Source organism: Psittacula echo, assembly GCF_963264785.1.
Source record: "Psittacula echo genome assembly, chromosome: 9".
NCBI classification, from domain to species: Eukaryota; Metazoa; Chordata; class Aves; order Psittaciformes; family Psittacidae; genus Psittacula; species Psittacula echo.
Window position 1 is genome coordinate 23,202,250 of NC_137745.1, and position 26,127 is coordinate 23,228,376.

Consider the following 26,127-nt stretch of genomic DNA (forward strand, 5'->3'; position numbering starts at 1 on the left):
GTGCCTATCGCTGCAGAGCGTCCGGGGTGCACTGGGATCGCTGCTCCGTGAGCAGGAGCGGTGCTGCAGGGTGCCTGGGGATGGGGGATGCTCAGAGTCAAGTGATGCTGCGGTGCTGGGGGATGTCGTTCCCAACCCGGACACGGTGCGCTGTCTGTTCGATTCCATATGATTGCCAGCTTCTCACTTGTTTACTGTAATATCGGGCGTGTTTTTATTTATCTAATTTTATATTCAGTTATAACCATGGTAGGTTAGCTAATATATGACAGGTGTCATCCCTGGTGCTGCAGTGGAACTTCTCCTTTCTCTTGGATAACATAATGCTGTGAGTCCGTCTCCCCTGTCCTTTCAGACGCAGTCTTCTTCCTTTCCGGGTTTTGTTTTTCGGTTGTTTTCTGTTTGGTTTTTTAGGACTGTTACAGGTTTCTCTGCATTCACAACCCAAAATCAGGTGTAGGGGGAGACTTTTAAACTATTGAAAACAAACAGAGTAACTTTCTCACCCTGTCTGGCTGTGAGCGTGTCGGGATGGGACTTGTCACCGCGCCGTCGGGTGGCTCCATACTGTATAATATAGGTGTAAACTTCACTCGGCTTAGCCCTGGGGGTGCAGCCCCCCCCTCGGTGCTGGGCAGGGCACGGGGCAGGCGGGCTCTGCCCTGCCAGGGGCCATGGGGGGGCCCATCCCCAAGGCTCCGGCACCTTTGGGCGCAGCAGTGGGGCAGGAGGGAGGGACCCTGGAAAGCTCTTGGAAGGGCAGGGGCTGAGGCTTCTTCCTCTCGTGGAGTTTTTACACCGTGCTGTAACATTTGAACTTTCACAAGAGATGTAATAATTTTGATAATAAAAATACTTAACTTGAAAAAAACACCGGGATTTTTGACAGTTTCCTTCCGTGGGGCTGTGTGTGTGTGTGTGTGTGTCCCCTGTCCCTGCAGGGTAAATGAAACCTCATAGGAGCAGCTCTTCGTTTTGCCAGGGGCTGCTGCAGGAGGAGAAGGAAATTCCCTGAGCTTCCTACCTGGGCAAGAAAGAGAAGAGAAGGCTCCTGAAGGGGAGACCTGAGAGCAGCTCCAGTGCCTAAAGGGGCTGCAGGAAACCTGGAGAGGGGCTTGGGACAAGGGCCTGTAGGGACAGGCCAAGGGGAATGACTGGGGGGGTTCAGTTCCTGCTTCTTGCCCTTTTAGGGAGCCCGAGATGTGCAGAGCCTGGAGCAGGACCTACCAGGACCTCAACCACCGTCACTGCGAGGTGTGAGCCAACAGCCAGCCCGTGGTGCTCCATGGGGAGGGCTTGAAGCACTCCCAGTGACAGGTGGGACACCCCCCACCCCACCTCCTGCCTTGCCACGGGCTGGGACAGGTCCTTTCCCTCCCCTTGTGCCAGCCTGTGTGGATGAAGGCTCAGCCCCATCCTCATCTTCCCCTTCTCCTCGCTTCCCCACCGCAGCTCTGGCACCCACCCCACCGCTCTCCCAGCCCATGTGGCTGTGCCACGGCCTGGTCCTTCACCCTCCCCTCAAACCATCACCTCCTCAGCTCCCGGAGCAGCCCGCGTCCCGCTCCTCCCCACAGCACAGGCCTCCGAGCTCGTCTGGTTTGAATTATATTTCTCAATAAGGTTTTGTGAAACACCGTATCAAACTTTGTACTAAAATACAGATATATTACAGCTACTGTATTCCGTTCTCCACTGATCCGCGTGGGTTTTCTTCCTTGGTTTGGTTTCCGATGCAGCCGGCAGCAGCACCCTCCACTTGGCAACTCCCGGGCGCTGCCGGCACCGGGAGGCTCCCGCCAGCCCCGCTCCAGCGGGATGCCCGGGTGCCGGAGGAGGGACGCGGCTGGCAGAGCCCGTTGGCAGCAGCCCCGGCGCCGTCCCGGGTGACTTTGGCTCCCAGACGGTGTTCCTGGGCACAGCTCCGTCCCTTGGGCACCACTTACCTGCTCCACCAGCCCTGGGCCGTGGCTCCTGCAGCGCCCTTCATCGCCATCCCCAGTGGCTCCGCTGCCTGCGGCCGTGCTCCTGCTCCGCTCCCAGCGCCTGGGTCCAGCCCTGCCAGGGGTCCCCCCCTGATCGCCGGGGAGCCCTGCAAACAGCCCCCGGCTGCTCGCACGGAGACGCAGCCAGTGCTGAGGACTTTATTGCATTGCAGGGGCTGCAGCGACCCGAGCCCCCTGCGGCCAGGACCACGGTCCCAAGTGCCGGTGCGGGCACCGGTATTGATGCCGGCTCTTGGGTGCTGTGTGTGTGCGATGGAGGCTGGGTCGTGCTGGAGGCTGCCGGCTCCCTGCGAGGTGCAGCCAGGAGTGGGAACACCGGGGCGCCCGGTCACCAGTGGAGATAAAAGCACCGTATGGGGATGGAGGGGGGAAGGCGTTTGGCAACAGCCCGCGGCCAGCTCGGGGAAGGGGCTTGGTGGGATGGGGGGGTCCTGCACCCACCCGGGGGTTGTTGGCATGTTCGGCTGCTCCCACTTACCAGGGTTACATTCAGCAGCGGCGGTAGCGAAGCCCCTGCGGTGCCCGTGCCGTGGGGGGACACAGCCCGTGGCCTGGCCACGCACCGGGAACACCGCGTCCCGGGGCGAGGGGGGGCTCGAGTCACTTTACCCTGTTTAAAGAATATGAATTTGCACGTAAAAGTAGGGGCTGAGCCTCATCCCGGCCACCGGCTCCCCCGGCTGTGGGGGCAGGATCACGGAGCTGTACAAAACGGGAGCAGGAAGGGGCCCGGAGCTGGGGGCGCGCTGGGCTGGGGGCGGCGGGTCGGGGGTGTAGAAATCTGTTAAAAACTCTGTTTTCTCCTCGAAACGAAGCCGCGGGCGGACGCTGCTCTCGGAGGGAGCGGGGTCGGGGCGTCCTCCCCCGGTGGGGGTGCATGGGATGGCGGTGCCGGCGTGGACATGGAGGTGGCCGCGGCGGGCGGGCCGCACGTCCCCGGGACGCGGTGCGGCCGCTGGCAGCAGATGAAGGGCGGGATGAGGAGGGAGCCCAGGCCCCGGCTGCCGGCCGAGGGAGGAGGGTCCTGCTGCGGGCGCTCGGCCCTATATCCTCTGCGGGGAGAGCAGAGCCGGTGTCGGGCAGGACCCACTGCGTTGTGCCACCAGCGTGGGCCATGCCCGTGCCTGTCCCCATTGCCCTGCACAGCCAAGGGGTCCCCCCCTCCCATCCCACCCGGATGGGGCCAGCCAGCACAGGCAGGGCTCAGGGCTGGGACAAGGACGCTCAGGACTTACCGCAGTGCCAACAAAATCTGTGGAAACAGAAGAGAAGGTGTCAGGCACGGAGCAGCAGCTCCCTCCCACCCTGCCTGAGCCCTCGCTTTGCCCATGGGACCAGGCTGCTGGAGGCGCTGAGCCCCCGCGGGCTATTCCCATTCCGAATCCCCCTCCATGGCCATGGAGCAGGACCCCTGTCAGTGCTGCGCTCACCTTTGCTCTCTGTCTTGAGCTCCTCGTGCAGCAGGTCGTTCTGCCGGTTGCCGAGGACAAAGGCCAGGAAGGAGAGGATGAGGGCGTTGAGGATGCCGATGATGGCCAGGATGTAAGCCCAGCGCACGGAGCAGTCGCCCAGGGAGTACTTCCCCGTCTTCTCCCCGCACATGTCCCGTATGGTCTCTGCATCCCAGCCGTCGGGGAAGATCATGCAGCCCAGCACCAGGCAGAGCGCTGCAGGGGGAGAGGGGTGGGGAGCATCAGAGGGGATTCCAGGTGCTGAGCCCCCGGTCAGAGCTGTCCTCATCACCACGAGCTTCCTGCACGTAGGCAGGAGCTGCAGGAATGCGGCAGGCAGGAGTGCTGCCTGCTGAGAGGATCATTGTCATCAGGAGCATCCACACCTCACAGCCTGTGCTGAGCAGGGAGACATCAGGGAGCATTGGGATGAATGGGAAGGGAAATGCTGAGACGAAGCACATGACTGTCAAGGTAAGGAGGCAATGTTCGCTTTTATAACTACGGTGAGCAGTAGTTAGTAAAGCAGTTAGTAGCAGCTCTGCTCTGGAGCCAGGCTGAGAGAGCTGGGCTGGTTCAGCCTGGGGAGGAGAAGGCTGCTTAAGGGGAGACCTTAGAGCAGCCCCAGTGCATCCCAATGAGCCGCACTGCCCACTCTCCCAAGGGAAGGGCAGGAATGCTGAGGTGAATCCATGCTCCAGCACATAACAGCACCTGCCTGCTGCTGCCTGGTTCTGCCTCCTTCATCCACCTTACAAACCTGCTGGTAAAAGCTTTGCTGCAGACAGAGGTGAGCTCTACACCCTGATGTACCTCCATACACAGCCCTGGTGCCACCCTGGCACAGTACAAGGAGCATCTCCCACACAGCCACGTCTGGGACCTGAGCAACCCAAACCCATCCCCTCTGGAAAGAAACCAGCCCAGCGATGTTTGCTGGGTGATAAACGGTGAGGAGCGGCCTGTTCCTCCTGCTGACCAGGGCACCTTGGAGCTAGATGGCAGAGGGACAGCCTGGAGATGGGCACTGGCTGGTAGAGCCGTGCTGGAATCAGTGTAGGGGAGAAAAGAGCCGCAAAAGGCCAGAGGAGAGCGAAGTTGGGCAGCAGCACCCCCAGCAACAGCCCCTGTCAGCACAGAGAACAATGGGGCTGTGCTCCAGGGTGGAAGAGGGTGGGGAATGCACATAAATGCAAGCAGAATATAAAACCGATCATCAGGTGCCAGTCCAACCCGCTGTGCTTTTGTGCACAGCCCTCGGCTGGTCCCTCCAGCAGCCCAACAACAGCCCCTGGGTCCTTCCTTAGACCCCGCATCAGTATCTGCTCTGTGTTTCTGAGCATCTATCAGGGCTCCAGATGGCTCCGGCTGCATGGGTAAAGCAGGAGGTCACTGAGAGCCACCCCAGGTACATGTGTGAGGGTCTGACAGGACATCAGCAGGCCCCACACGTGGCTCGCAGGGCAGTGATGAAGGAGGCAGTGGATTAGTGCATGGAGGACACAAGAGACAGGGTTTCAGGCGAAAGCAACAGCTCAGAAACACGCAGCCCGTGAGCCATCGGTGCAGGGGGTTGTCACAGCACAGCCGTGGGCACAGGCAGTGCAGGATGGATGGGGCTGGCTCTAGCCTGTGTGTGCCCACCCTGGTCCCTCCTGTCCCTGTGTGCCCGCTCTGCACTGGCACCAGGGCATGGGGCAGTGCCCGAGCCCTGTTTGCAGAGGGAATGAACCTACGTGTTCACTGCCAGGGCAAAGGAGCGCGTCCAAGCGCGTGCACCCAGATTCCTCTGCCTGAGGGTGACCTGAGGCCTCTTCCCATGAGGGAAGCTCAGCAGCTCCCTGGCCACACAAACCAGGTCCTCTCCCAGCGCAGGGCAGCGCTCTCCTCTTCCCGTCCGTCCCACATGTTCCCAGCACTGAGCCTCCCTCTGTCCTCTGCTCTGTCACAAGCAATTCCCTTCCCCGCGTGTCCCCAAGCTGCCTGTGTCCCGGAAACACCTTCCCGTGCCTGCAGCATGGAGGGACATGGAGCAGAGCAAGAACAAGGAGACGATCCCTGAGGTGGACAGGCCTTGGCGCTGCCCTTCTCACCGAGCCCCTCGCAGTGGGTCTGAGGGACATGAGGATGGGGCTCTGCTGCTATTAAAGAGGAACAAACATAACCCAGTTCCCATCCATTTTGCTTTAAATTCCCATTCTTCTCCAATCCCTATGGTAGTGGCACTGAGGACCAGCACTTTGTCACACAGCACGTCTGCCATCCCTCCCCTAGGCCCTGGGCTCCAATTCCCTCTTCCAGAGTTTTCCCAGTTGGAAAGATGGATTTGAGACTGGGCATTCCGGTGCTCACAGGGGAAGGGTGTATGGGGAGGGATGGGGCTGGGGCTTCAGCCTCAGGGAAACTGGTATTTCTTGGCTTGTTTTGCAGGTGGTTCATGGCTTGAGGCTCCTCAGTGCTCCCTTGTCACTTACAAACGAAATGGGCCCCTCAAGGGCTTTTGATATCCTTGTAAAAGAAATTAATTGAAGGGAATTCAGTGTTATGACTTTGGCTGCAACACTGGAGCAGGATTTGAGCAGAGAGATGAGGAGGCTCCTCCTGGCAGGACAGCATCCCCCAATGGAAGGTATATGTAGCTGATGTGGACTGTGAGTAACCCACGTTTGCTGGGTACCTGGTTTGGGCACACAGGCTCATCCTCCCTCAGGTTCAGTGGCTGTCCCCTGCCCTCATGCACATCACTCCCATCTTCTCTGCAGTCACATCTCTCTGCCAGGGGTAGTTTGGTGACCCCCAGCCCCTCATATTTACCTTGTGCCAAAGGGCAGGAAGCTCTGCGTGCCACATGCCCACAGCCTCTTGCTGCAATGCTGTGCTATCAGGACATGGGGGGTCCCCAACATGGAATCAACCAGGTTGGAAAAGACCTTTAAGATGATCGAGTCCCATCTTTACCCCATGACTGCCAAGTCCGGGTGCTCCTGGGTGCTGCACAGCAGCCCTGAATCCCTGGGGAACAGGGGATGGGATGTGACTTTGGGGTCTGGAGTAGCTGCTTCTCATAGGAAACCTCCTGAGAGCTGAGCACTGAAAGGAAAGGGAACAAACAGAGCTTCCCTCCCTCCTTTTCCCCCATCCTAAAAATAGACACCCCTCTAAACTAAATGAAACCCAAAGGCAGCACGCTTGGGATGGCCAACCCCAGCCATTTACACAGACAGCAGCTCCCTCAAGGCACTTTGCTCCACAGCCTGTTTGCGAGCCAAAACCTCAGCAGGATTCAGAATGGAGTTAGGAGGTGGTATGAATCCGAACTGACAGTTACTTTATCTGGAATAACAGTTATGGGATGTCAGCTCCAGGACATCAGAGGCTCAGTCCTTCCCTGCGGCTCCGCAAGCACGTTAACAGCTACTACGGGAGGGTCACGCTGCCTCCCGACGCCTGGAGCACGGATACGAGGGCTGCGCTCCCATTCCTGCTGCACGACAGAGAAGCAGAAGGGGGATCTTCAGGAAAGGTTTTTTGGGGCCAGAAGCTGGTATTTCAGTAAATGCAAAGGGGTTTTTTCAGTGATGCCTCCTTTTTGCTGCAGGGTGGGCAGAGGGAAGCTCGAAGATCATTTATCAGCTTTATTTCTGCTTTGGGCAGAGAAAGGGCTTGAGGCTACTTCACCCTCAATCCCAGCAGCTATCCCAGTTACCTCCTAGCTGTTTGGAGCAGTGATCATCTGTCATCCACTTTTTCATTAGGAATTTCATATAATTTCATATTCATATCATTTCATATCATATTTCATTAGGATTTTTTATATCCATGAAAACAAGTCCTAACCTCTCCGCAGACATGCCAAAACAATGCTGTGCAGCTGCACAGTGCAAGGGGTCCCCGCTCAGATGGTGGCAAATGCAGCTCAGGTGAAGAAGATAAAGCCACTGATCAAGGATCTGCCCCTGCTTCACACGCTGCTGGGAGGGAAGGGCCCAGCTGAGAAGTGAGTATAACTCCAAAGGAGGTGCCTCAAAGGAGGAAAGGGCTGAGATGCTGATGTATTATCATATTGCAAGGTCTCTGATGGCACAATTAGCTCCAAAGTGCTGCTGATAAAGACAAACCCCAGCTCTATGGCCAGTGACACAGAGTGGCATCCCTTGTGCTGTGCTTGTGCCTGGCCTGAGGGAGCTGGAGGGTCTCATCATTGACTGAAGGATCTGAAAGGCAGAGAAACACCTTCAGAAGTGGCCAGTCACACTCTCCAGGCTATGAGGGACCGTGTGCTCAGCCGGCTGCCTCTTCCGACCCTCACTAGACTGTAAGTACAAACCCAAAGCCCTCCTGAAAACACAGCCCTAGAGCCACTCAGAGTGAGCCTCAGCACGTGGTGCTGGTTATGGTGTGTTCCTGTGCTCTGGACTCCAGGAGATGACTCCTGTGAGGTCCTTCAAACAGAGGCATCCCCAGAATTGGCCCAGCTCCTGTCCCTGCCCTCCACAGAGGGCAGACAAGAGGGGTCACCCTCACAGCCCATTTCTCTTCAAGTAAGCATCATCCCATGGGACTTTCTGGAGGAGCTCCTCTCCGAGTTTAGAGGCCTGGGGTGGCACCAGGGCACTGTCAGTCATGCAGCTGTTGACGGGCTTATGTTAAAGGCCCATTTCTGTTTTATAACAGAGGGATTTAGCAAAATCTCCAGTTTGGTGTTCCTGGGATTTGAAGAGGGCAGATGGCTGCGCTATCTGCGCTAAAGCACAGTCTTTCCTCTTAATTAGACCCAGTTCCCTCCTGGGGGGGCAGTGGCTTTTGAGCTGGAGCTTTCTGTGAAGCTCTAATTAAACCTTTCCTTGATTGTCATCCACTAATTAGACATTGATGATTTAAACCCTCTATTTTCTGAAAGAGAGATTGAATTCCCCATCCTCATCCTCCTGCCCCCTTCCTGCTCTTGGTTTTCCTACTCTGAAGACTTTCCACTCAGCATCCCTATATTCTGTACTGGCCATCCCATAGGGACATCATGGACCCACCTCTGCCCCAGCTCTCTGCCTTGCACCTCATTAACCTGGTTTTCACCAGAGAGACCATGAAACTTTAGGCCTCGCTGTTGCTTCTGCTGTAGTGGTGCAAGCTCTTCCTCAGCTAAAACCCCACTGAGGCAGGAGGAATGCCGTTCCCTTCTCCAAGCCCTCTGCCCTGGCACATCCCTCCAGCCTCCCAAGGCAGGTGAATAGCCAAAGCTGGACATCACACTGTGCCAGCCCCTGCACTGGGCCACATCCCTGCCTTATCCATAGGATTTAGTCCATGGTGTCCTCTCCATGGGTCACAGAAGCTCCTTCTCCATGCACAAGGTAACATCCAGCTGCAGCTGTCTCTGAAATGCCCAGGGAAGTTCAGCCCTGCCCGGCCCCTCCAAGACAAGGCTCCCTTTGGCCAAGACATGCCACTGCCTCCGTGCCCTGGCCCTTCCTGGTGGTGACACCAGCCTCTCCTGCAGGACAGAAGCACCCTCCCCACCTCAGGGCACGGTGGATGGCCGGTCTCTGTTAATGGAGCAGGGCCAGAGAAGGGCAATGGAGCTGGTGCAGGGCCTGGAGCCCAAGTGTGATGGGGAACAGCTGAGGGACCTGGGGGGTTCAGTCTGGAGAAGAGAAGGTTCAGGGGGGACCTGATCGCTCCCTACAAGTGCCTGACAGGAGGATGGAGCCAGGAGGGGCTGGGCTCTGCTCCCAAGGAACAAGGGATGGGACAAGAGGAACCGGCCTCAAGCTGCACCAGGGCAGGTTTAGATGGAGCTGAGGAACAATTCCTGCCCCAGAGGGTGCTCAGGCATTGGAACAGGCTGCCCAGGGCAGGGCTGCAGGCACCGTCCCTGCAAGGGTTCACACACCATGGAGACGAGGCCTCAGTGCCATGGGTTAGTGGTGGCCTTGGCAGTGCTGGGCAATGGTTGGACTGGATGAGCTTAAAGGGCTTTTCCAACCTGGTTGATTCCATGATTCTGTGAATGCTGCCTTTAGTTTCCCCAGCACATACAGGCCATGTGTCTGTGCTGCTCCGAGCCAAGCCTGGGCTGGCTGCAGCCAGCAGAACCAGCCCATGGCCCCTGCAAGCCACACACTCAGGGTTCTCACAAGTGCAGCCACAAGGTGCAAAGTGTGTGCAGGGACAAGGCCTAGGGCAGCACAAGGGGCACCCAGAGGTGACAGCAGCAGGGTGCTGAGCTGGGGCAGGACAGGAGGCACTGGGGAGGAAGCCCAAAGCTGCTTTCACTGCAGTGTCCTCTGCCATAGAGCTCCCTGTGCAGCAGCATCAGCTGAAGCCACTTGATTAAGCTGCTGACAATCAGTGGGATTTGGGCTCTGAGCTTGCCTTAAACTGGTAAATCTTCAGGGCAGGGAAAATTAAAGATGAAGGAATTTCCTGATAAGCCCAAGGTCTGGCTGTGGTCCTGATCGGGGTGAGCAGAGGGCAGGCTTCCCAGCACAAGCTTCCAGCATGGGGGGCTGCGTCCTCCAGCATCAATGACTGAGGCCCTTCTCCCAGGGAGAGGGACTGGGGTCCTTTCATTAGGAATACGAGGGGCTCTGAGCCCTTCTGGTGGAAGCTCTGGCTCTGTTCACACTTTGTATGCACTGGAGAGTAACACACACACACACAATGCCTTCCCACAGGTGGTAAAACTGCAGAAAGAAGGAATTGAAGGGTCTTTTCTCAGGGGGTTTCTCCCAAAAGGAAAGACCCTCAGTGAGGACAGCTTGAAGGTCTGTGTACAAGGGGATGCTTGGGATCCTTACCAATATATGCACCAAGTTCCCTTCCGGAGAAAAGTTTGGGTTGTCGTATGGTGTTGCTTTGAGGACTGAGTCTATGAGGGTGTTGGGGTACCCCAACTATGAAACCCCATCTATGGTGGAGTTTGTGTGGAGGTAGCTAAAGAGGATCTACAGACAGTGCCACTTTTGGTGGGAATAACTGGGCTTGAGCCTGTGATCACTTCTGAGGGACATCAAGGCATGGTGTGTCTGTGGGAAGCGCTGTACTCAGGATCTCTTTATAAAGGGGGCTGGGGAAGGCCTGTTCTCACTGCCCCTTCATGATGCTGGAGGGAGGGGGACCAAGCACAGCATCTCTTTAAGGGGGAGCTGAAGGGTCTGTCTGTGCACAGGTGCTTTAAAGGGCTGAGGGGGTCCATGCATGGGCTCCTGCCAGTGATGGGGTCCCTCCAGGAGCTGAGGGTTCCCCTGGGGGTGGGCTTGCTTGGGGATGCCCTTGGGGCTGGGCAGACAGGGAGACCAGTCCCTCATGTGGGGTGCCCCGGGGGTCTGGGTCCCCAGGGGACTGCTGGTCCTAGGTCCAGGGTGTCCAAAGGCATCCTTGCAGTTGGTCCTTGACCCCATGGGACAGTCATCGCAGGGTACCCCAAGGCTGGTCCCTGGCTTCGGTGTAACAGCGTGCTCCACATGCAGTGCCTGGCCTGGCTGTCCTGAGGTCCTCCAGCCTGCCCACACGCCCCGGGGCTGGTGCCTGTTCTGGGGTGCCCTGAGGTGGGTCCCTGATGCAGCTTTCCCACTGGGCTTCCCTGTGGAGCCCTGGGTGCCAGTGCCCTAAACTGGTGTTGATTCCTGGTGCTCAGTGCTAGTGCCTGGCCTGGGTGTCCCAGGAAGCCCTGGGGTGTTCTTGGGCCAGTTCCTGGCTGGCATGCCCTATGGATCCACAGTAATCATACCCAGCCCAGCTTCCTTAAGCCACAGGCCCTGATACCAGTGCCTGGGGAGCCCTGAGCATCCATTCCCAGCGCTCAGGCAGTGCTAGTCCCTGACCTGGGTGTCCCAGGAAGCCCGGGAGCTATTTCCTGGAACCACATCCCCGCATCGCTTGGCCCCTGCCCAGCTTCCGTGAGCAACCTGGGGGCTCCCTTTATCCAGCTCCCACCGCCGGCAGCTCCCGGGAGGTGCCAGCACCCGCCGCCGCTGTCCCACGCCCCTCGCCCGGTGCCCGGTGCCGGGGGGTACCTGCCAGCAGCTGCATCCAGGCGCAGATCTTGTAGACGGTGGCGGTGTTGCAGAAGAAGAAGAGGGCGAAGCAGGTGATGCAGCCCAGCGTCAGCACCATGGACAGCAGCACGAAGAAGGCCGCCGCCTGGAAGGCGCCCGAGGGGATGGTGCTGAAGTCGGTGAAGGAGCCGCGGCACGACAGCTCCCGGCCCGCCAGCCCGCTGCCCACACAGTAGTGGAACAGCCCGAAGTAACCGGGCTTGGGCGTGTTGACGCTGTCTCCCACCCAGTAAGGCTGGATGAAGACCACCACGTTGATGATGGCGAAGCAGATGGTGAAGATGGCCCACAGCACGCCGATGGCGCGCGAGTTCCGCACGTAGTTGTCATGGTACAGCTTGGAGGCTTCCTGCGAGGGCAGCATCCTGCCGGCGGTGGAGCTGGGGGGGGGGGCTCGAGGGCGGGGAGCCCGCCCCGGGGTAAGGGGATAAAGGAGGGGGGGGGCCGCGGCCTAGGCGCGCCCGCGGGCTGCCGGCCCCTGCGCCACCCGCGCCGCCATCTTGGCTGCCGCCTCTGCGCCCCGTGCGCGCCCCCGCGGGTGCGCGCCTCCCCACCACCACCACTGCGGAGACGAGCCGAGAGCCGAGCCCGCCGCGCGCGCCCCGAGGGGAATCGGGCCGCTTCGGCTCCGCCCGCTGAGGGCTCGGCGGGGTTCGGGCCGATCCCCGGCGCGGTTCGGAGCGCGCTCGGTAACTTTCGGCTCTATTCGGGCCGCCTCGGCAAGGCTCGGAGGAGGTCACATCAGCGCAGGCTGCGGTACCCCCGCTCCACCCGGGCCGCCCCCCGGCTCAGCCCCGCCCGGTAGCGGCGGCTCTGCCACCCTGTGCCCGCACGCGTGCTTAGCGCCGTTCGTGCTCCCGGTCCTTCCTCCGGGCGGAGAAGGCCCCGGCGGGCGGCGGCTCCTGGAACCGCTTGGTGGGGCCGGTGCAACTCAGTCGGTGCCAACGTGCTTGTAGTGGCGCGGGGAGCAGCGGGACCCGGTCCGGGGCCTCTCGTGTGGCCCAGCGGTGATGTGCTCCCAGTAGGCTGGCAGGTGCCCCGCAAACCCTCCCCGCCGGCCCAACACACGGGTACCGGACCGCCCGTGGCCGGTGTCCTGCGGCTGAACTCCTCTTTCATGAGCTGCTCCGTTCCCTCCCCCGTCCTGCCAAGGTTAGCGACAGATTTACAAAGCAGACGCATGCAGAGTGAAAAACTCTTTGTATTCTCCCGCAAAGCAGCCGCCCGCACGGTGCGGGACAGCGATGTCCGTTAACTCGGTACAAGCAGTCCCAGGTTAGCGCCCGCACCGCTCTGCCGGTGCTACCGCTCACCCGGCATCTGCCACCGGCTTCATGCCTGCACTCCCACCCCGAGCGGCCGGTTCGGGTTCCTCCTCCGGGGCCCGACCAACTTCACCCCGTCCCTCCGCGGTCCTAAACGCGGTTTGCGCAAAGCCTCGGCGTCCCCCAGCTCCCGGTACCGAGGAGCACGGGGCGCACAGCCCGCTTCTCGGCCGGGCCCCGCTCCTCCCGTAGCTCCAGGCTTCGCCGCCGGAGGCTTCGCGGGACCCGTTCTCATCCCGGCGGAGGGCGGTAGGACCGGGGACATCGGGGTGCAGCGCACCGGGAGCGCGGCCGTCGCATCCTGATGACGCCGCGGGCGGACGGAAGAAACGTGGCAGCCGCGCGGCCGGTGACTGGGCGAGCGGACGGAAGCGGCGGCGGCGGCGGGCGGAGCGGCGCCATGGGCCGGCGGCGGTGAGCGGCGCGGGATGGCGGCGGCCCGCGGCTGCCCCCCGGCGGGCTGCGGGGACCGCGCCCTGGCCGAGCTGCTGCTCGAGTTCTCCCGGGCTCAGTACCGAGCGAAGGACGGCGGGGGCGCCGCCGCCGCTAAGGTGGGGGGCCCGGCACTGGGGGACGTGGGTTACAGCGGGACCGGGGTCCGGTGCGACGGGCGCTGACCGGTGCCTGTGTGCAGGTGGATCGGATCGAGCGGCGGTGCCTGGAGCTCTTCGGCCGCGACTACCGCTACAGCGTCATCTCCAACGCGCACGGCGAGGTCTGCGCCCACTACCCGCGGCACATCGTCCTCCTGGAGCGCGATGCCTGCGCCGGACGCGACCCGTAAGGCTCCCGGTACCCCCTCCCCGCACGGCTGGCAGCACGCGGAGGTGGCTTCGCGTCTTGCCCCGGGGGGCTTCCGCGCCTGCCGCTCCGGGGCTGCCGCCGGCGGGGGAAGCCCCGTCGGGCTCGCTGTGCCTAATTATAGCGGGCGGTGTCATCCGCTTCCGGGCGCCCTTTGCCGCTTGCCGAGGCTGCGCTCCCCTGGCTCCTGGGTGAAAGCGGTGACTTGAGAGGTGCGAAGGGACCAGGGCGCTTGAGCAGAGCCGAGCACGGTGTTAGCTCCTACCAAGCGCTGCTCGTGGCTGGGAGCGGGGCTGTGTGATGCCCTCCTTGCCGTGATGAAGTGCCCGTGGTCTTGCTGGAAGGCCTCTGTGATTAGAGAGTTTAGTTTGGGAAGCTTTATGAGGTTGGGGGTGCTGCTAGAGGCTGCACAGATGAGACAACCGCGGCAGAAGTTCTGCGCTCACCACACTGCATGTGTCAGGGGATGCTGCAGGTTAGGGAGCTAGCGGGAAGTGCTGGCTTGCAGTTTAGTACAAGTCTAAACCAACCTCTCTCTGGACTTTGACCTACAAGCTTAGAATCATGTTGGTCTGACTTCTGGCTGTTAGCTGCTCCCTGCAGCTCCAACCATAGCCTCTCAGCTTTTGTTTTCTCTTCTGACAAAGCATAATGCAATTTTGCTGCCTGAACTGCGTCCATGACAAGAGTAACATGTTCAAAAGGATGGTGGTCACTGAGCTCTGCTCCCGTGTCCAGCTGCTTTGCCTGAGGAAGGCAAACTGTTAACCACGCTGCTGGCACGTGGGCTGGGTGCTGTGGGAGGGGGGATCTTTAGAAAACAGCCCCAGCTGATTGTCAGGTGAGATAATTCCTGCTTACTGGTTGGGTCAGGTTGGAAAAGGTTAACCCTCTTGCTGCAAAAAAGGGAAGCTCAACTCTGAAGCCGTAACTGTGACCGGGAGTGTTTTTAGGGAAGAGAAACAGAATGCTTCTGCTTTTCTTGTTCTTGCAGGAGGAAAGGATGCTTCATTCCCCTAATGAGTGTTCAAAATACACTTGCACTCAGCACCCTGTTTTCTTCCAGAGCTTTGCAATCAGCACTGGCAATTATACTTGAGTTAGTGATTCTTTCCACATCTCCATTTGCTGTCCCAGAGAGTCATGGAAACCATGACCTCCATCAGCCTTCTCCCCCTGATTTCTGGGTGATAACCTCTGTAAAAGCTGCTCATCATTTTTAGACAAATCTGGGTTTCATTTCATCGTTTCACTTTATGGCCTAATGATAAAACAGAGACTGTGCTTCTGTGTTACAGAACACAAATGAAGGGGACACTCCTCCTAGGTCTTTGTCTGGTTTTCATCTTGGTAATGTTCTTACCCAGTTGGTGAGATCTTCTTGAAGTGTGCAGGATGCTTCTCACCTCTCCCCAGGGTTTCTGGGAGCAGTTCTTTCCTATGTGAACTCTGCACTGCCCCATCAGCTCTGCTGCGGCAGCTTATTCTGAAGCTAGGCAGGGAAGCAGCAGCAATTGGGTATTTTAAGCCCAGATTGGTTTCTTGATCCTGTTTCCTCTGTGGCTGGACAGCTGGAGCAAGAAGGGATGCTTCTTCCTCAGAATTTCTAACAGGACTTTGAAGTCAGGCAGGTGCAGGGGGTAGCAGGAGGAATTTAATGCATGGTTTTGGCTCCTTGGTCAGATGCCGCTCACAAGGAGTCAGACAAAGTAGCACAGTGAGTTCTGACACCCAGGAGCTCCTTTGCTGCGCTTAGAGATCTCTGATGTCCCTCCAGAAGGAGCAGGCAGATGCTGCAGGTGATGGAGACAGAGGAATGTGCTCAGTTCTTTACTGTGGCTGTGCCTGATGAAAATGTCCTGATCCCCGACACAGGTCACGTCTTCGGTTTGACCTGACCATGCTGTGATGTGTCTGCACTCCAAATGTTGTTCTGGCTACCCAAAGACAAGCACCTCTGCTTCAGGCCTAAAATAGAGTTGCTTGCTCTTATAGGAAATGTCTCCTGCATTTAAAAGATTAATTCATGTTTGGGGTCCTGTGTGGGGAAGGGTGGGCAGGGAATGAAGACAGAGATAAGGTTGCTCAGCAGTGTCTTCTGGAAAACAAACTTCTGAAGACACCTCCCCACCTGAACACCTGGAAGTCAAAAGAATAAAGAGTTAAGGTACACGTTATTCCTTCCACTTCATTCTCCACCTTGTGCCAGGCAGCCTGAACGCTGCTCCTTCACACTGCTCTTGGGGTGCTCTGCTTTCTGAGCCTTTTTCAGTAGATTTCCTCCTACCTGTGCTGCATTTGAGCACTTCTCCCTCCAAGAGCCTCACAGCTGCTCTTCAGAGCAGACTTCCCCCTTACTACAGCAGTCTCCTTACAACTTTGTTTATTTACTACGTTTACCTCTAGCTTTGCTGGTGATAGTTCTTGAGAAGAGTGGAGCATGGGTTGTGTGCTGAGAGGTGAAACCTGGTGTCTTGTCTCAGCTCCTGGTGAGGTGCTTCTCTTACAATTGCTGATATCCCAGGCATTTGATGTTTGCTGAATCCTGTATTCTGGACTTGGAAGCAGTGCCATGGAGCTATTCTGGTAGCACCATCTTAAAGTTCTTGTTTCTCTCTGTATTTGTATTTGCAAAGGAAACATAAAGGCAGGTAGAAAACCAACCCCACAACCAAATCTGGATGTCAGAATCTGTCAAAGTTTCAAAATAGTTGGGAATTGTACACAAAGGAATCTCTTCTCAAGCAAAGCCGTACTTACAGAAGTGTCCTCCTGCTTGCTAACTTCAGAGGTGGCTCGTATGTGAATGGGATGGGGATCGCAGGAGATGCTCTATGTACTGAACCCAGTCTCTGTGTACTAGGTTTGAGAGCACTGTGCAGGTTGGCAAGCTGCAGGACCTCATCAACAGGAGTAAGATGGCAAGATGCAGAGGCCGATTTGTCTGCCCAGTCATCCTGTACAAGGGAAAGGTAAAGCTTCATGGGTCACCTGTCTTAGCTTCAAAAATGACCTTTCTCTCTCTGTTTGACCTGTGCAGCCGTAAAAATCCTTGCTTAGGTACCAGCAGGCAGCCTATAGTAGCAGGTAGCCTGTCTAGGCTGCGTGAATCATCTGGGGGGCTTCAGGCTATTTTACCCCACTTGCGCTGTAGAGGTAGCATTTCCTCCATGCGCATGTCCCTTGTGAAGGACCAAAGGTATTTGGTCTTCTAGAGGGGAAGGACAGCTATTGCCACTTTCTGCCCCTGACTCTTCCCAGCAGTGAGCTCCCTTTGAATAACTTCTCTCTCTAAAGAGAAGTTTTCCTGTGTGTTCCCTGGGGAGGCAAGATTGCATTAATGCTCTAACGAATGTGTGGGCTTGTCTGCAAGGGGAGCTGTAAGAAAGTGAAATTACATTCGTTTCATGTGGGTTAGTTAAACTGCATTGAAGCCCTATAGGAATAGTCTCATTTAGAGTTTAAATAGCTTAATTCAGTTTTCTTTGGTTCAATTTAGAAATGCTGGATGAATAGCAAAGTCACACCTGTGACCATTTTAATGTAGCTTAACTGAAGCCATCGTGGGCTGGACCTGCTGACCTTTACTGCCTGCAGCCATACTGGGGCCATCTGTAACCTTATCCACAGGAGTGTGGAAATAAGACTCAAGCGGGGTATTAACAGAGCACAGAACGTGCTAACTTGGCAGGAGTTGACTGTATTAATGAATTGGAGAACTAGAAGTGAAAATGTGATTGAAAAACCAGCTACAGATAAAGGCACTTGGGAGTTTAATGTATTTGGAGAGCTTGGTTTGGAGCAGGGTTGTAGGGGAGGCTGCCGAGAAGGTCATTGCGGTAGGTACCAAATTAATTCTATGTAACATGACAGCAAATAGGCCAGAGACCTGGAAGGGAAAGACTCCTGGAGCATGGGTGATTAATAACAAAATCTTCCTGCAGCATATTTGCAGATCAGCAACGCTGGCCGGCTGGGGAGAGCTCTATGGGCGCACTGGCTACAACTATATCTTCTCAGGTGAGTAAGGAGCTGTTTGTCACCGTGTGCCTGGTCAGGCTTATCTGTGCTGGGACAGTGACCTACACACAAGTGCAAGATCTTCCTAAGAGGCCCATGCAGAGCTCTAGCATGGATTTGAGGCTGAAGAGTGAGTTATGGGAAGCATGTAGGCAAGTAAGGGAGCCCAGAGAATCAAGGTGCTGATTCCAAAACGTGGGAAGTGGGAATAATAGAAAAAAGGATAGGAACTTGCTGGTGCTCGATTAATCATTTGGAATCAAATCTTGCTCGTGGTGACATATACTGGACTGTAGGGAAAGCTCTTCAGGGAGTATTGGGTAGCTGTAGTGTGGGTAGCTTGACTTAACAAAGCATTGTGTAGCGCTATTGGGGTGCCTTTCTGGCTGTCAGTAATGGGTTGACCTGCCTAGGTCCTTTGCAGTGACAAGGGAAGACTGGGCTACATTAGAAAATGGGCTTTTCAGGAAGAGAAAACGTGGGGAACTACTGAGAGCACGTATGTGTGGAGGGAGGGTGCCAAACCGTGGCCTTTTTGGGCATACGCATGTTCTTGTCAGATTGGGAATCACATTGGTTTACACAAGCTTCAGTTCTTAATGCTTCATTGCAGGAGGTTCTGATGATGCTTGGGCAGATGCAGAAGACATCTCAGAGGAGGATTCCGCACTTAGGTTTGTATGCATCACTGAAATGGGGAAAAGGGAGTTTGAATCCTAGAATACCAGGTTGGAAGAGACCTTAAGGACCATCTGATCCAGCCTTTCTAGGCAAAGCATGACCTGGACTAAATGGCCCAGCACCCTGTCCAGATGAATCCTAAAAGTGTCCAAAGCTGGAGAGTCCACCCCTTCCCTGGGGAGATTATTCCAATGGCTTGGACCAAAGCTGGCTCAGCCTCTCAGGGGTTGGACAAGGCTCATGCTACGCAGCTTATGGCTGGAAGCACTTCAGGAAAGGACTTGTGGCAGTGTTGTGCAAAGAATTCCACTCACCATGGTCAGTCGTTGAACTCCAGGCTCTTCATCTTGCTTTGCCTTGTTCTGTCCTGCAGGAACGCAGACTCCCAGCTGTTTGACAAGGTCAGAGGGCACGACATCAAGCTGCTTCGATACCTGTCTGTGCGCTACATCTGTGACCTGATGGTGGAAAACAAGAAGGTGAAGTTTGGCTTGAAGTGAGTCTGGGTTCATTTGTTTTTCTGCAGCATAGCCCTTACATGGAATTGCTATTGGGCATGCTCTCAGCATCCTGGGAGCAGTCCCACATCAGGATCAACTATAGTTGGCTTTTATAAAGAGAACCCCGAGGTTTTAGGCCAGAGAAAGCTGTATGAATGGGCAATGTTTTCATCTGTCTTCTGCAGTCATTTTTTCTCTGTAGAGCTTGTGCTAATGTGACAGTCACCCCTTCAGTAAGGGTGCAGTAAAGGAGCCCTCTGCTCGTGTATAGGAACAGGGGGAGATGTTCCTCCTGGTATTTCTCTCGGAGGAAAGCTTTAGTGGTTTTGGGCTGTACCTCATTATTTGGATGTGTTGAGTAACTTCTGCTCGCTCCTGAGTCAAGCCACAGTGCAGGGAGATGTGACAGGTAGCTTTTTGGGTGCTGGTATTCCTGTGAAAAGCACTCCACAAATGTCTGTTCTCCTCTTGTCCTGTGCAGTGTGACATCTTCGGAGAAGGTGGACAAAGCTCAACGTTATGCTGACTTCACGCTTCTCTCCATCCCATATCCAGGTACAGGACTGATGTCCAGAGGGACTCCCAAGGGACAGGTGACAATCTGCTTCTGGGGACTGGGAACTGTCTGTGTGGTGAAATGACTGTGGCTTGCTCAATGTTTCCTGCGGCCCCTCTGGAGAAGAGCTCTTTTAAACTGTGCAGTAATCTGGCTGCTCTGCTGGTGTGAGTCAGCATTAGGCACTCTTTCAGGTGACAAAATAATTTCTCAGCAGTTCCAGTTAATTTAAGTGCAGAGAAAGACTCCCAGAGGTGGAGCCGGGGCTAAGATGGCCTTTGGAATCCGTGCAGTTCCGAACTACTTGATGCAAAAATATGTATCTTGCCCTGTGTTATATAAAACCCCAATCCCTGAGAGTATTTTCTAGTGCTGGTGTTGCAGAGCACCATTGTGAGATGTCCTCAGTGCCAGGCAGAGCTGTTAACCTGAGCCTGCAATGTACGGCTCTGATGCAGACCACTCCAGCCTGTCTCCCTGGCTATATTAGTCCCTGTGCCTAGCAACCACTGCTGGGTCACTCGCTGTGCTCTTAAAGATGAGCTGAATATTGCTACCTGCCTGCTGATGTCAGGCTCGTTGATAGGATTGGATGTGAGATTGCTGTGCCTGCGGTCTGTGTGCAGGAAAGGACTCTCTTCCATGCACACAGAAAGGAAGAAAGCCAAACCAAAACCCGCAAAACTGTTGTGGATGATCCAAACCCAGATTTTTCCTGGATTACTGGTTGTTGCCCTTAAATATACATCTTGTTTCATAGAACTGTAGAATGGTTTGGGTTGAAGGGACCTTAAAGCTCCTCCAGCTCCAACCCCTGCCACGGGCAGGGACCCCTTCCACTGGAGCAGCTTGCTCCGAGCCCCTGTGTCCAACCTGGCCTTGAACACTGCCAGGGATGGGGCAGCCACAGCTTCTCTGGGCACCCTGTGCCAGCGCCTCAGCACCCTCACAGGGAGAAATGCACTGATTTAAAGGTGTCTTTCCTTTCATACAGAAATCGGTGACAATTCAGAGAAGCTGCATGAGGATTTCTGCCGTTTGCCATGCAGGTTGCTGAGGTGTACAGAAATACGGATTTGGCACAAGGATATACGTGTTGCAAGTGTATTCCTCACCAAACTGAGAACATGAGAGAGACAGCGTACACAGGCCTTTTGTTGGGTTTGTAAAGGATGAGGAAGAAGAGAGATCCTCTTGTCTTAGATGACCATGTCAGTGTCCAGACACACAATCACAGAATCCTTTAGGTTGGAAAGGACCTTTAAGATCATCGAGGCCAAGCATTAACTCAGCACTGCAAAGTCCACCACTAACCCATGTCCCTCTGGACTGTCTGGGGTGAAAGACTTGGCTCAAAGTGGGTTATCTGTACAAACTTTGGTGCTCTCCAGTGCAGAAAGCCCCTCTTTTCCATTTGACTGGTGTTTGGCATTTGTAGATGCCAATACTTTCTCCCATAGTCCCTTGTTCTTTGCTTTAAGCTGTTGTTTAGTTGGAGTTAGATCTCAGCTGACAGATTGCTGCCTGGCTCTGTGTTTCTGAGGGTCAGTCCTGTCCTTGCACAGATCTTTTTTCGCCATTGGAGTTACTTGTGACTTGCAGGGTAGGAATCGCTGCCTGTGTTCAGTGCCTGGCATGGATGTTTTGGTAGTGTCAGGGGCACTCTGGCACTGCTGGTGCACACACAGTACATTGGGAGAGGTGTTTGTGTATCCTGCAGGCAGGCTCAGTGCTAGTGGTGCTGCTCAGCTCTGATAAGTGACTGCAGTTTGCAGCAGAGACTTCAAATAGTTGCTTGAAAAGAGCAGAGCCAAAGGACAAGCTTCAGGAGCGAAGGGCTTGGGGGAAGCCTTGGAAGTGGTTATGTACCTGCTTCCTTCAGATAGGGCAGTTTGTGTGTTTGAAAGAGGGAATGTGAGAGAAATCACAGCAGCCTCTGGCAGAGCCCTTTCTTGCTGCCTGCAGCAGATGCCCTGTGAAAGCTGCCTTTCCCCAGCGCTCTGCCAACACCTCCTTTTGCTGGTTCCTTCTCACTCAGCATGTCAGGCTGATGCCTTTAGATCTGTGCGAAAGCCCTTGGCCCTGGAAAGCGCAGCTCCTTGGTGAAACCTCTTAGTTTGGGAAGGAATGAAACCAGTCCCTCAGACTCCACATTAGCTGTGAGTTTGGAGTTTGCCCTTTGCTGTGTGAGTGTGTTCACTGCTGAGTGCTCGGGGTTGTGCTGCTGGGAGGCCGTGCTGCACTCACTGATGATTACTGCTCTTCTCTTCCCGCAGGCAGCAGTTTTGATTAGTTTGGTGCTTTGGAGCCCGGGGCTGCCAGCACTTTCAGTCCCACCGGGCACTTCAGTGGGTAGATCTCAGTCAGCTGAACTGTTCATTATCTCCTCTTCTTGCAGGCTGTGAATTTTTTAAGGACTACAAAGACCGAGATTATACAGCTGAAGGTCTCATATTTAACTGGAAACAGGTACGTGAAGGTTACAAAATGGAGACCTGTGGGGTTTACTGGGCTTGGGTCTCGTCTCAGAGTTCTTGAGCAAGGTCTATATGTCACAGAATCATAGAATAGTCAGGGTTGGAAAGGACCTTAAGATCATCCAGTTCCAACCCCCCTGCCATGGGCAGGGACACCTCACACTAAACCATGGCACCCAAGGCCTCATCCAACCTGGCCTTGAACACCGCCAGGGATGGAGCATTCACAACCTCCCTGGGCAACCCATTCCAGTGCCTCACCACCCTCTCAGTAAAGAATTTCTTCCTTAGATCCAATCTAAACTTCCCCTGTTTCAGTTTTAACCCGTTACCCCTTGTCCTGTCACTGCAGTCCCTGATGAAGAGTCCATCCCCAGCATCCCTGTAGGCCCCCTTCAGATACTGGAAGGCTGCTCTGAGGTCTCCACGCAGCTTCTCCAGGCTGAACAGCCCCAACTTTCTCAGCCTGTCTTCATATGGGAGGTGCTTATTCCTGATGACAAGGAGGAAGCCATCAGGACAAACAAAGCAGTGAATGTACTGAATTACTGATTGTAAAATCTGTATGTAAAATAACTGAGTTGTTATCCTGCAGTGCTGCTTGAGCTCTCATGCAGGGTCTGGGTTGCTCCTGGGTTTGAATTTGAGATCTTACTGATAGCCTCTGTCAGTTCTGTCTTCATATTCTGTTTTCTGCTGAGGGAGATGGTTGAGTGGAGCAGTCCTACAGGAATTCAGAAGCTAACATGCCTTATCCCTGACTTCCACCATTGGGAGCACAGAAAACCTCCTCTTCTCCACTAGCCCTTCTAAGAGGCTATGAGTTGATTCTTACCACTTCGTTTTTCTGCATCCAAAGATGCTTTGCTGAGGTGTTTTCTTTCAGATGCCCCAGTTGGCATTTATTGCTGTATTTTTTGCTGGAACTCACTGCCTTCAGATCAGGGCTTTTCTCTGACCAACTGTTTTTGGTTTTTTGCAGGATTACGTAGATGCTCCATTAAGTATCCCAGTCTCTCTGACCCAGTCTCTGAACATTGACTGGAGTGAGTACCAGGTGAGCAAAGCAGCCATCTCTGTGGGAGCTCAGGGATTCAGTCAGGAAGGATCAGTAAAGATGTAAAGCTTGCCTTGCTCCGGTTGCCATAATCTGGCTCACTTTAAAGCATCCCAGTGGGAGCGAGGCTGCTTACTTGGCTCTTCACATTGGCAGTGGAAATCCTCTATCCAAAAGCTTGGTGTGTCCTGAGGCAGCTGCCTGTAACGTCCAGGTTTTTTGTGGAGCTGTGTAAAGCTTGCAGTCCCTTAGGGAGTTCTGTTGCTAACAAAAGCAAGTAACATGCCAGGAAATGGCAAGCAGTTTACTTGTTCACAGTCTTAGCTCTGCACATACTTCCTTGTCTGTGGAGAATCTTGAGAGAGGTCAGCCTTCCCTTCTGCGAGCAGCAGCCAAGGGACTTGGCACCTTCTTCATGGTGCCTGTCCTTTGGGAGAGGAGTAGAAAATCATATTTGACTGTAGCATGTCTCCTTGTTACTGCAGCAGCATCACAAATGATAACTGAACTCCTGTGTTTGCCCAAGCTTCAAGGTTTACCTCTGTTCATAGCAGGGAGCATCACCTTCTACTGCTGATCACTGTGCTCCATTTCACACATCAGTGGACCCACCAGCCCCCCCAGGTTTGGTGCTGATTGGCTGTGCTGGAACGTGTCACACTCCTCTGCTCTCTGGCTGGAAGCACCACATGAGCAGAGCTCCCCATGTTGGGCCAGTGTTCATCAGTCGATGATTTAAATAAAGCAGAATCATGCAAAAGCAGCTTGCAGTGTTGAAACAGAACTGATGGGAGCACAGCTTGTTTATGGCTAGAAACCTGTTCACTAGAATCCTGAGCAGGCAGTGTTTTACAAAGAATATTAAAAATTGAAGAGGGTGTAATAAATGCAGATGCAGAAATGATCTGAGGACTGGAGAAGGTGCTTCACTTGAAGCTGAAGTTCTCAGACTCCAGCTAATCACAGAGGTGATGGAGGGTTGACTTGATTAATGTAGAAGTACATTTGCAGGGAGAAAATACTAATTCTAAAGCACTCTTCAGTCTGGGGAAGAAAAGCTGCGCAGGAAGCAATGTCTGCAGTCTGAAATCAGACCTTTAGATAAGGAGAAGTCTTGTGTGTTGTTTTCGAGGACGATCTGTTGGAACATGCTGCCAAAGGATGGGTGATCTGTCACCCCTGGTTGAGGTGCTTCTCTAGGCAGGGATGTTGCCAAGTGCAAGTTTCAGGCTGTATGTGTGATATAGAAAGGCTCTGAACTGCAGAGCAGCCTTTTGCTATGGGTAGACCTTTATCATCAACATTTCTCTTCCTGCAGAGCTGGGACCTTGTACAACAGACACAGAACTACCTGAAGCTGCTGATCTCCATCATCAATAGTGATGGTAAGGCAAACTCCTTGCTCCCAGCAGTCTGAACTGGAGTAGTCGCTGTCTCTGGAGGAACAGCTCATCATCCACTGTTCTAATATCATCATATCAGTGCCACTGTGGATCAATTCCCAATATAGAAGAGTCACTTTATAGACAGCTTCACTTCTCTCCCTTCAGAACAGGGTGATTCCTAGTATCTCAGGGCTCCAGCTCCTCTGTTGGAAGGGGTGGGCCTTGCTGATTCCTTGAAAGCCCTGTCCTCTCAGGGATAGAGGGATAGCTGGAAACATGAGCTAATGTTTTACTGCTTTAAAGCTGGAAAAAAGGAAACATCTGTTCCTCTGCTTCTTGACTCTTATTTTGCTGGACACTTGTGTTTTGTCCCCCCAACCCAGGGTCTCTTTAGTTGCCTATTTAAGAGCCCTTTCCATCCTCTGTCATCACACCCAACTGTTTGAAAGGTGTGTATTGCCCTATGCTGGCATCCCATTCCCTCTGGGCACTGTGACTTTGTACCTAGCACTGTTGGATAGATGGAGCCAGCTACAGACTCCTGCAGCAGTTGTTCTGGAGCACACTGTGGATTTACTGGAGATCATAGGAGTGTGTCTGTGCCTCTGCTCAGTGTGTGTTGGTTGGTTGGTGAGGCTGGAAAAGCATTCACTTGGAGCAGGTTTCTCTCTGATGAGGGAATAGGTTGTGATAGAGGGTTGCAGCATATTCTGGGTAGCGGAATGATGTTCATACCTAGTGACTTCATGTCCTGAGCAGCTGTCAGGACCAGGACAGCACATCAGCTGGGGCTGCTGACAGCCCAGGACACTCTGAGCCACTTGTGGGCTGCCAGATTCGAGACAGAATGTTCTGGTTTGGTGGATGAGCTCTGCTGTTGAGCCTGGGCAGGGGGGCAGAGGGCAGCTTGTCCCTATGCATTTGCCATAAAGTCATTGCTCTTGTTGCAACATGGGTTTTTGTCCTTCTCCTTCCTGCCTGGAGCAGATGACAGCGGGCTCCTGGTGCACTGTATATCTGGCTGGGATCGAACGCCTCTCTTCATCTCCTTGCTGCGCCTCTCCTTATGGGCTGTGAGTACCTGGCTGACCTGCTCTGCTTCTGGGGGTTGTTGCTTGGAGGGTGGGTGACTGTGGAGCAGTTAATGTTCCTTTTGACTACCTTGGCTTCAGAGAGGGTGTGGATTGGCTTTGATGTGGAGCCCAACATGCGCTGCCCTGCCATCAAAGCACTATCACAGGCAGGTAGAGCAAGCTGGGCATCTTGGATCACCATGACAGTTTCCAGTAGATGATGAATTCCTAAGTCCCAGTGCCCAGGGCTGCTGCCTGAAGGCTGGTCTCATTTGCTTTGCAGGATGGGCTGATCCATGCGTCCCTGGAGCCATCTGAGATTCTCTACCTAACAGTGGCCTATGACTGGTTTCTCTTTGGGTAAGCACACTAAGTTTTACTTGCATATACATAGATCATAGAATGGCTTGGATTGGAAAGGACCTTAACATCTAGTTCCAGCCCCCTGCTATGGGCATACATCCCTGCACAGCAGGGAAGAAGCCGTCAGGGGCTTCGTGTTTACTCACAACCAAAGGTGGATGTTGGGGCAGGTCCCAGTGAGCTGTGACAAGAGGGGTTGATGCCTTTTTTCACCTGAAGGCTCAGGCGTGGGGCCATTCTTGAGAGCTTCTGCTCTTCTGCTCATTCTGGCTTCCAGCATGTGACTGAGCTTCTTTTGCTCTCTTTCCAGGCACATGTTAGTCGATCGGCTCAGTAAAGGAGAAGAGGTGAGTGCTCTGGAGCCCTGCTTTCTAT

General features: G+C 54.9%; 2 protein-coding genes across 5 annotated transcripts in view; one reads left to right on the plus strand and one right to left on the minus strand.

Moving 5' to 3' along the window:
• Positions 1–2,964: 2,964 nt before the first annotated feature.
• The window catches only part of LHFPL4 (LHFPL tetraspan subfamily member 4), an 88,723-nt gene continuing 65,560 nt past the window's right edge, over positions 2,965–26,127 (minus strand). Inside the window, exons 2-5 of the mRNA XM_080625629.1 lie at positions 11,473–11,879; positions 3,437–3,673; positions 3,242–3,258; positions 2,965–3,058 (exon numbers count right to left, since the gene is read on the minus strand). Coding sequence (XP_080481755.1) covers positions 3,050–3,058; positions 3,242–3,258; positions 3,437–3,673; positions 11,473–11,878 — 669 coding nt within the window. The 5' untranslated portion in view covers position 11,879 and the 3' untranslated portion in view covers positions 2,965–3,049. The remainder of the gene's footprint in view (positions 3,059–3,241; positions 3,259–3,436; positions 3,674–11,472; positions 11,880–26,127) is intronic.
• MTMR14 (myotubularin related protein 14) overlaps positions 13,227–26,127 on the plus strand; it is a 28,718-nt gene continuing 15,817 nt past the window's right edge. For all 4 annotated transcript variants that reach the window (XM_080625600.1, XM_080625603.1, XM_080625601.1 and 1 more), the window contains exons 1-13: positions 13,227–13,390; positions 13,474–13,619; positions 16,504–16,612; positions 17,585–17,660; positions 18,274–18,334; positions 18,715–18,837; positions 19,323–19,396; positions 21,796–21,866; positions 22,857–22,931; positions 24,250–24,316; positions 25,304–25,389; positions 25,673–25,749; positions 26,063–26,099. In XM_080625600.1, the coding sequence (XP_080481726.1) occupies positions 13,268–13,390; positions 13,474–13,619; positions 16,504–16,612; positions 17,585–17,660; positions 18,274–18,334; positions 18,715–18,837; positions 19,323–19,396; positions 21,796–21,866; positions 22,857–22,931; positions 24,250–24,316; positions 25,304–25,389; positions 25,673–25,749; positions 26,063–26,099 (1,125 nt within the window). In that variant the 5' untranslated portion in view covers positions 13,227–13,267. The remainder of the gene's footprint in view (positions 13,391–13,473; positions 13,620–16,503; positions 16,613–17,584; positions 17,661–18,273; positions 18,335–18,714; positions 18,838–19,322; positions 19,397–21,795; positions 21,867–22,856; positions 22,932–24,249; positions 24,317–25,303; positions 25,390–25,672; positions 25,750–26,062; positions 26,100–26,127) is intronic.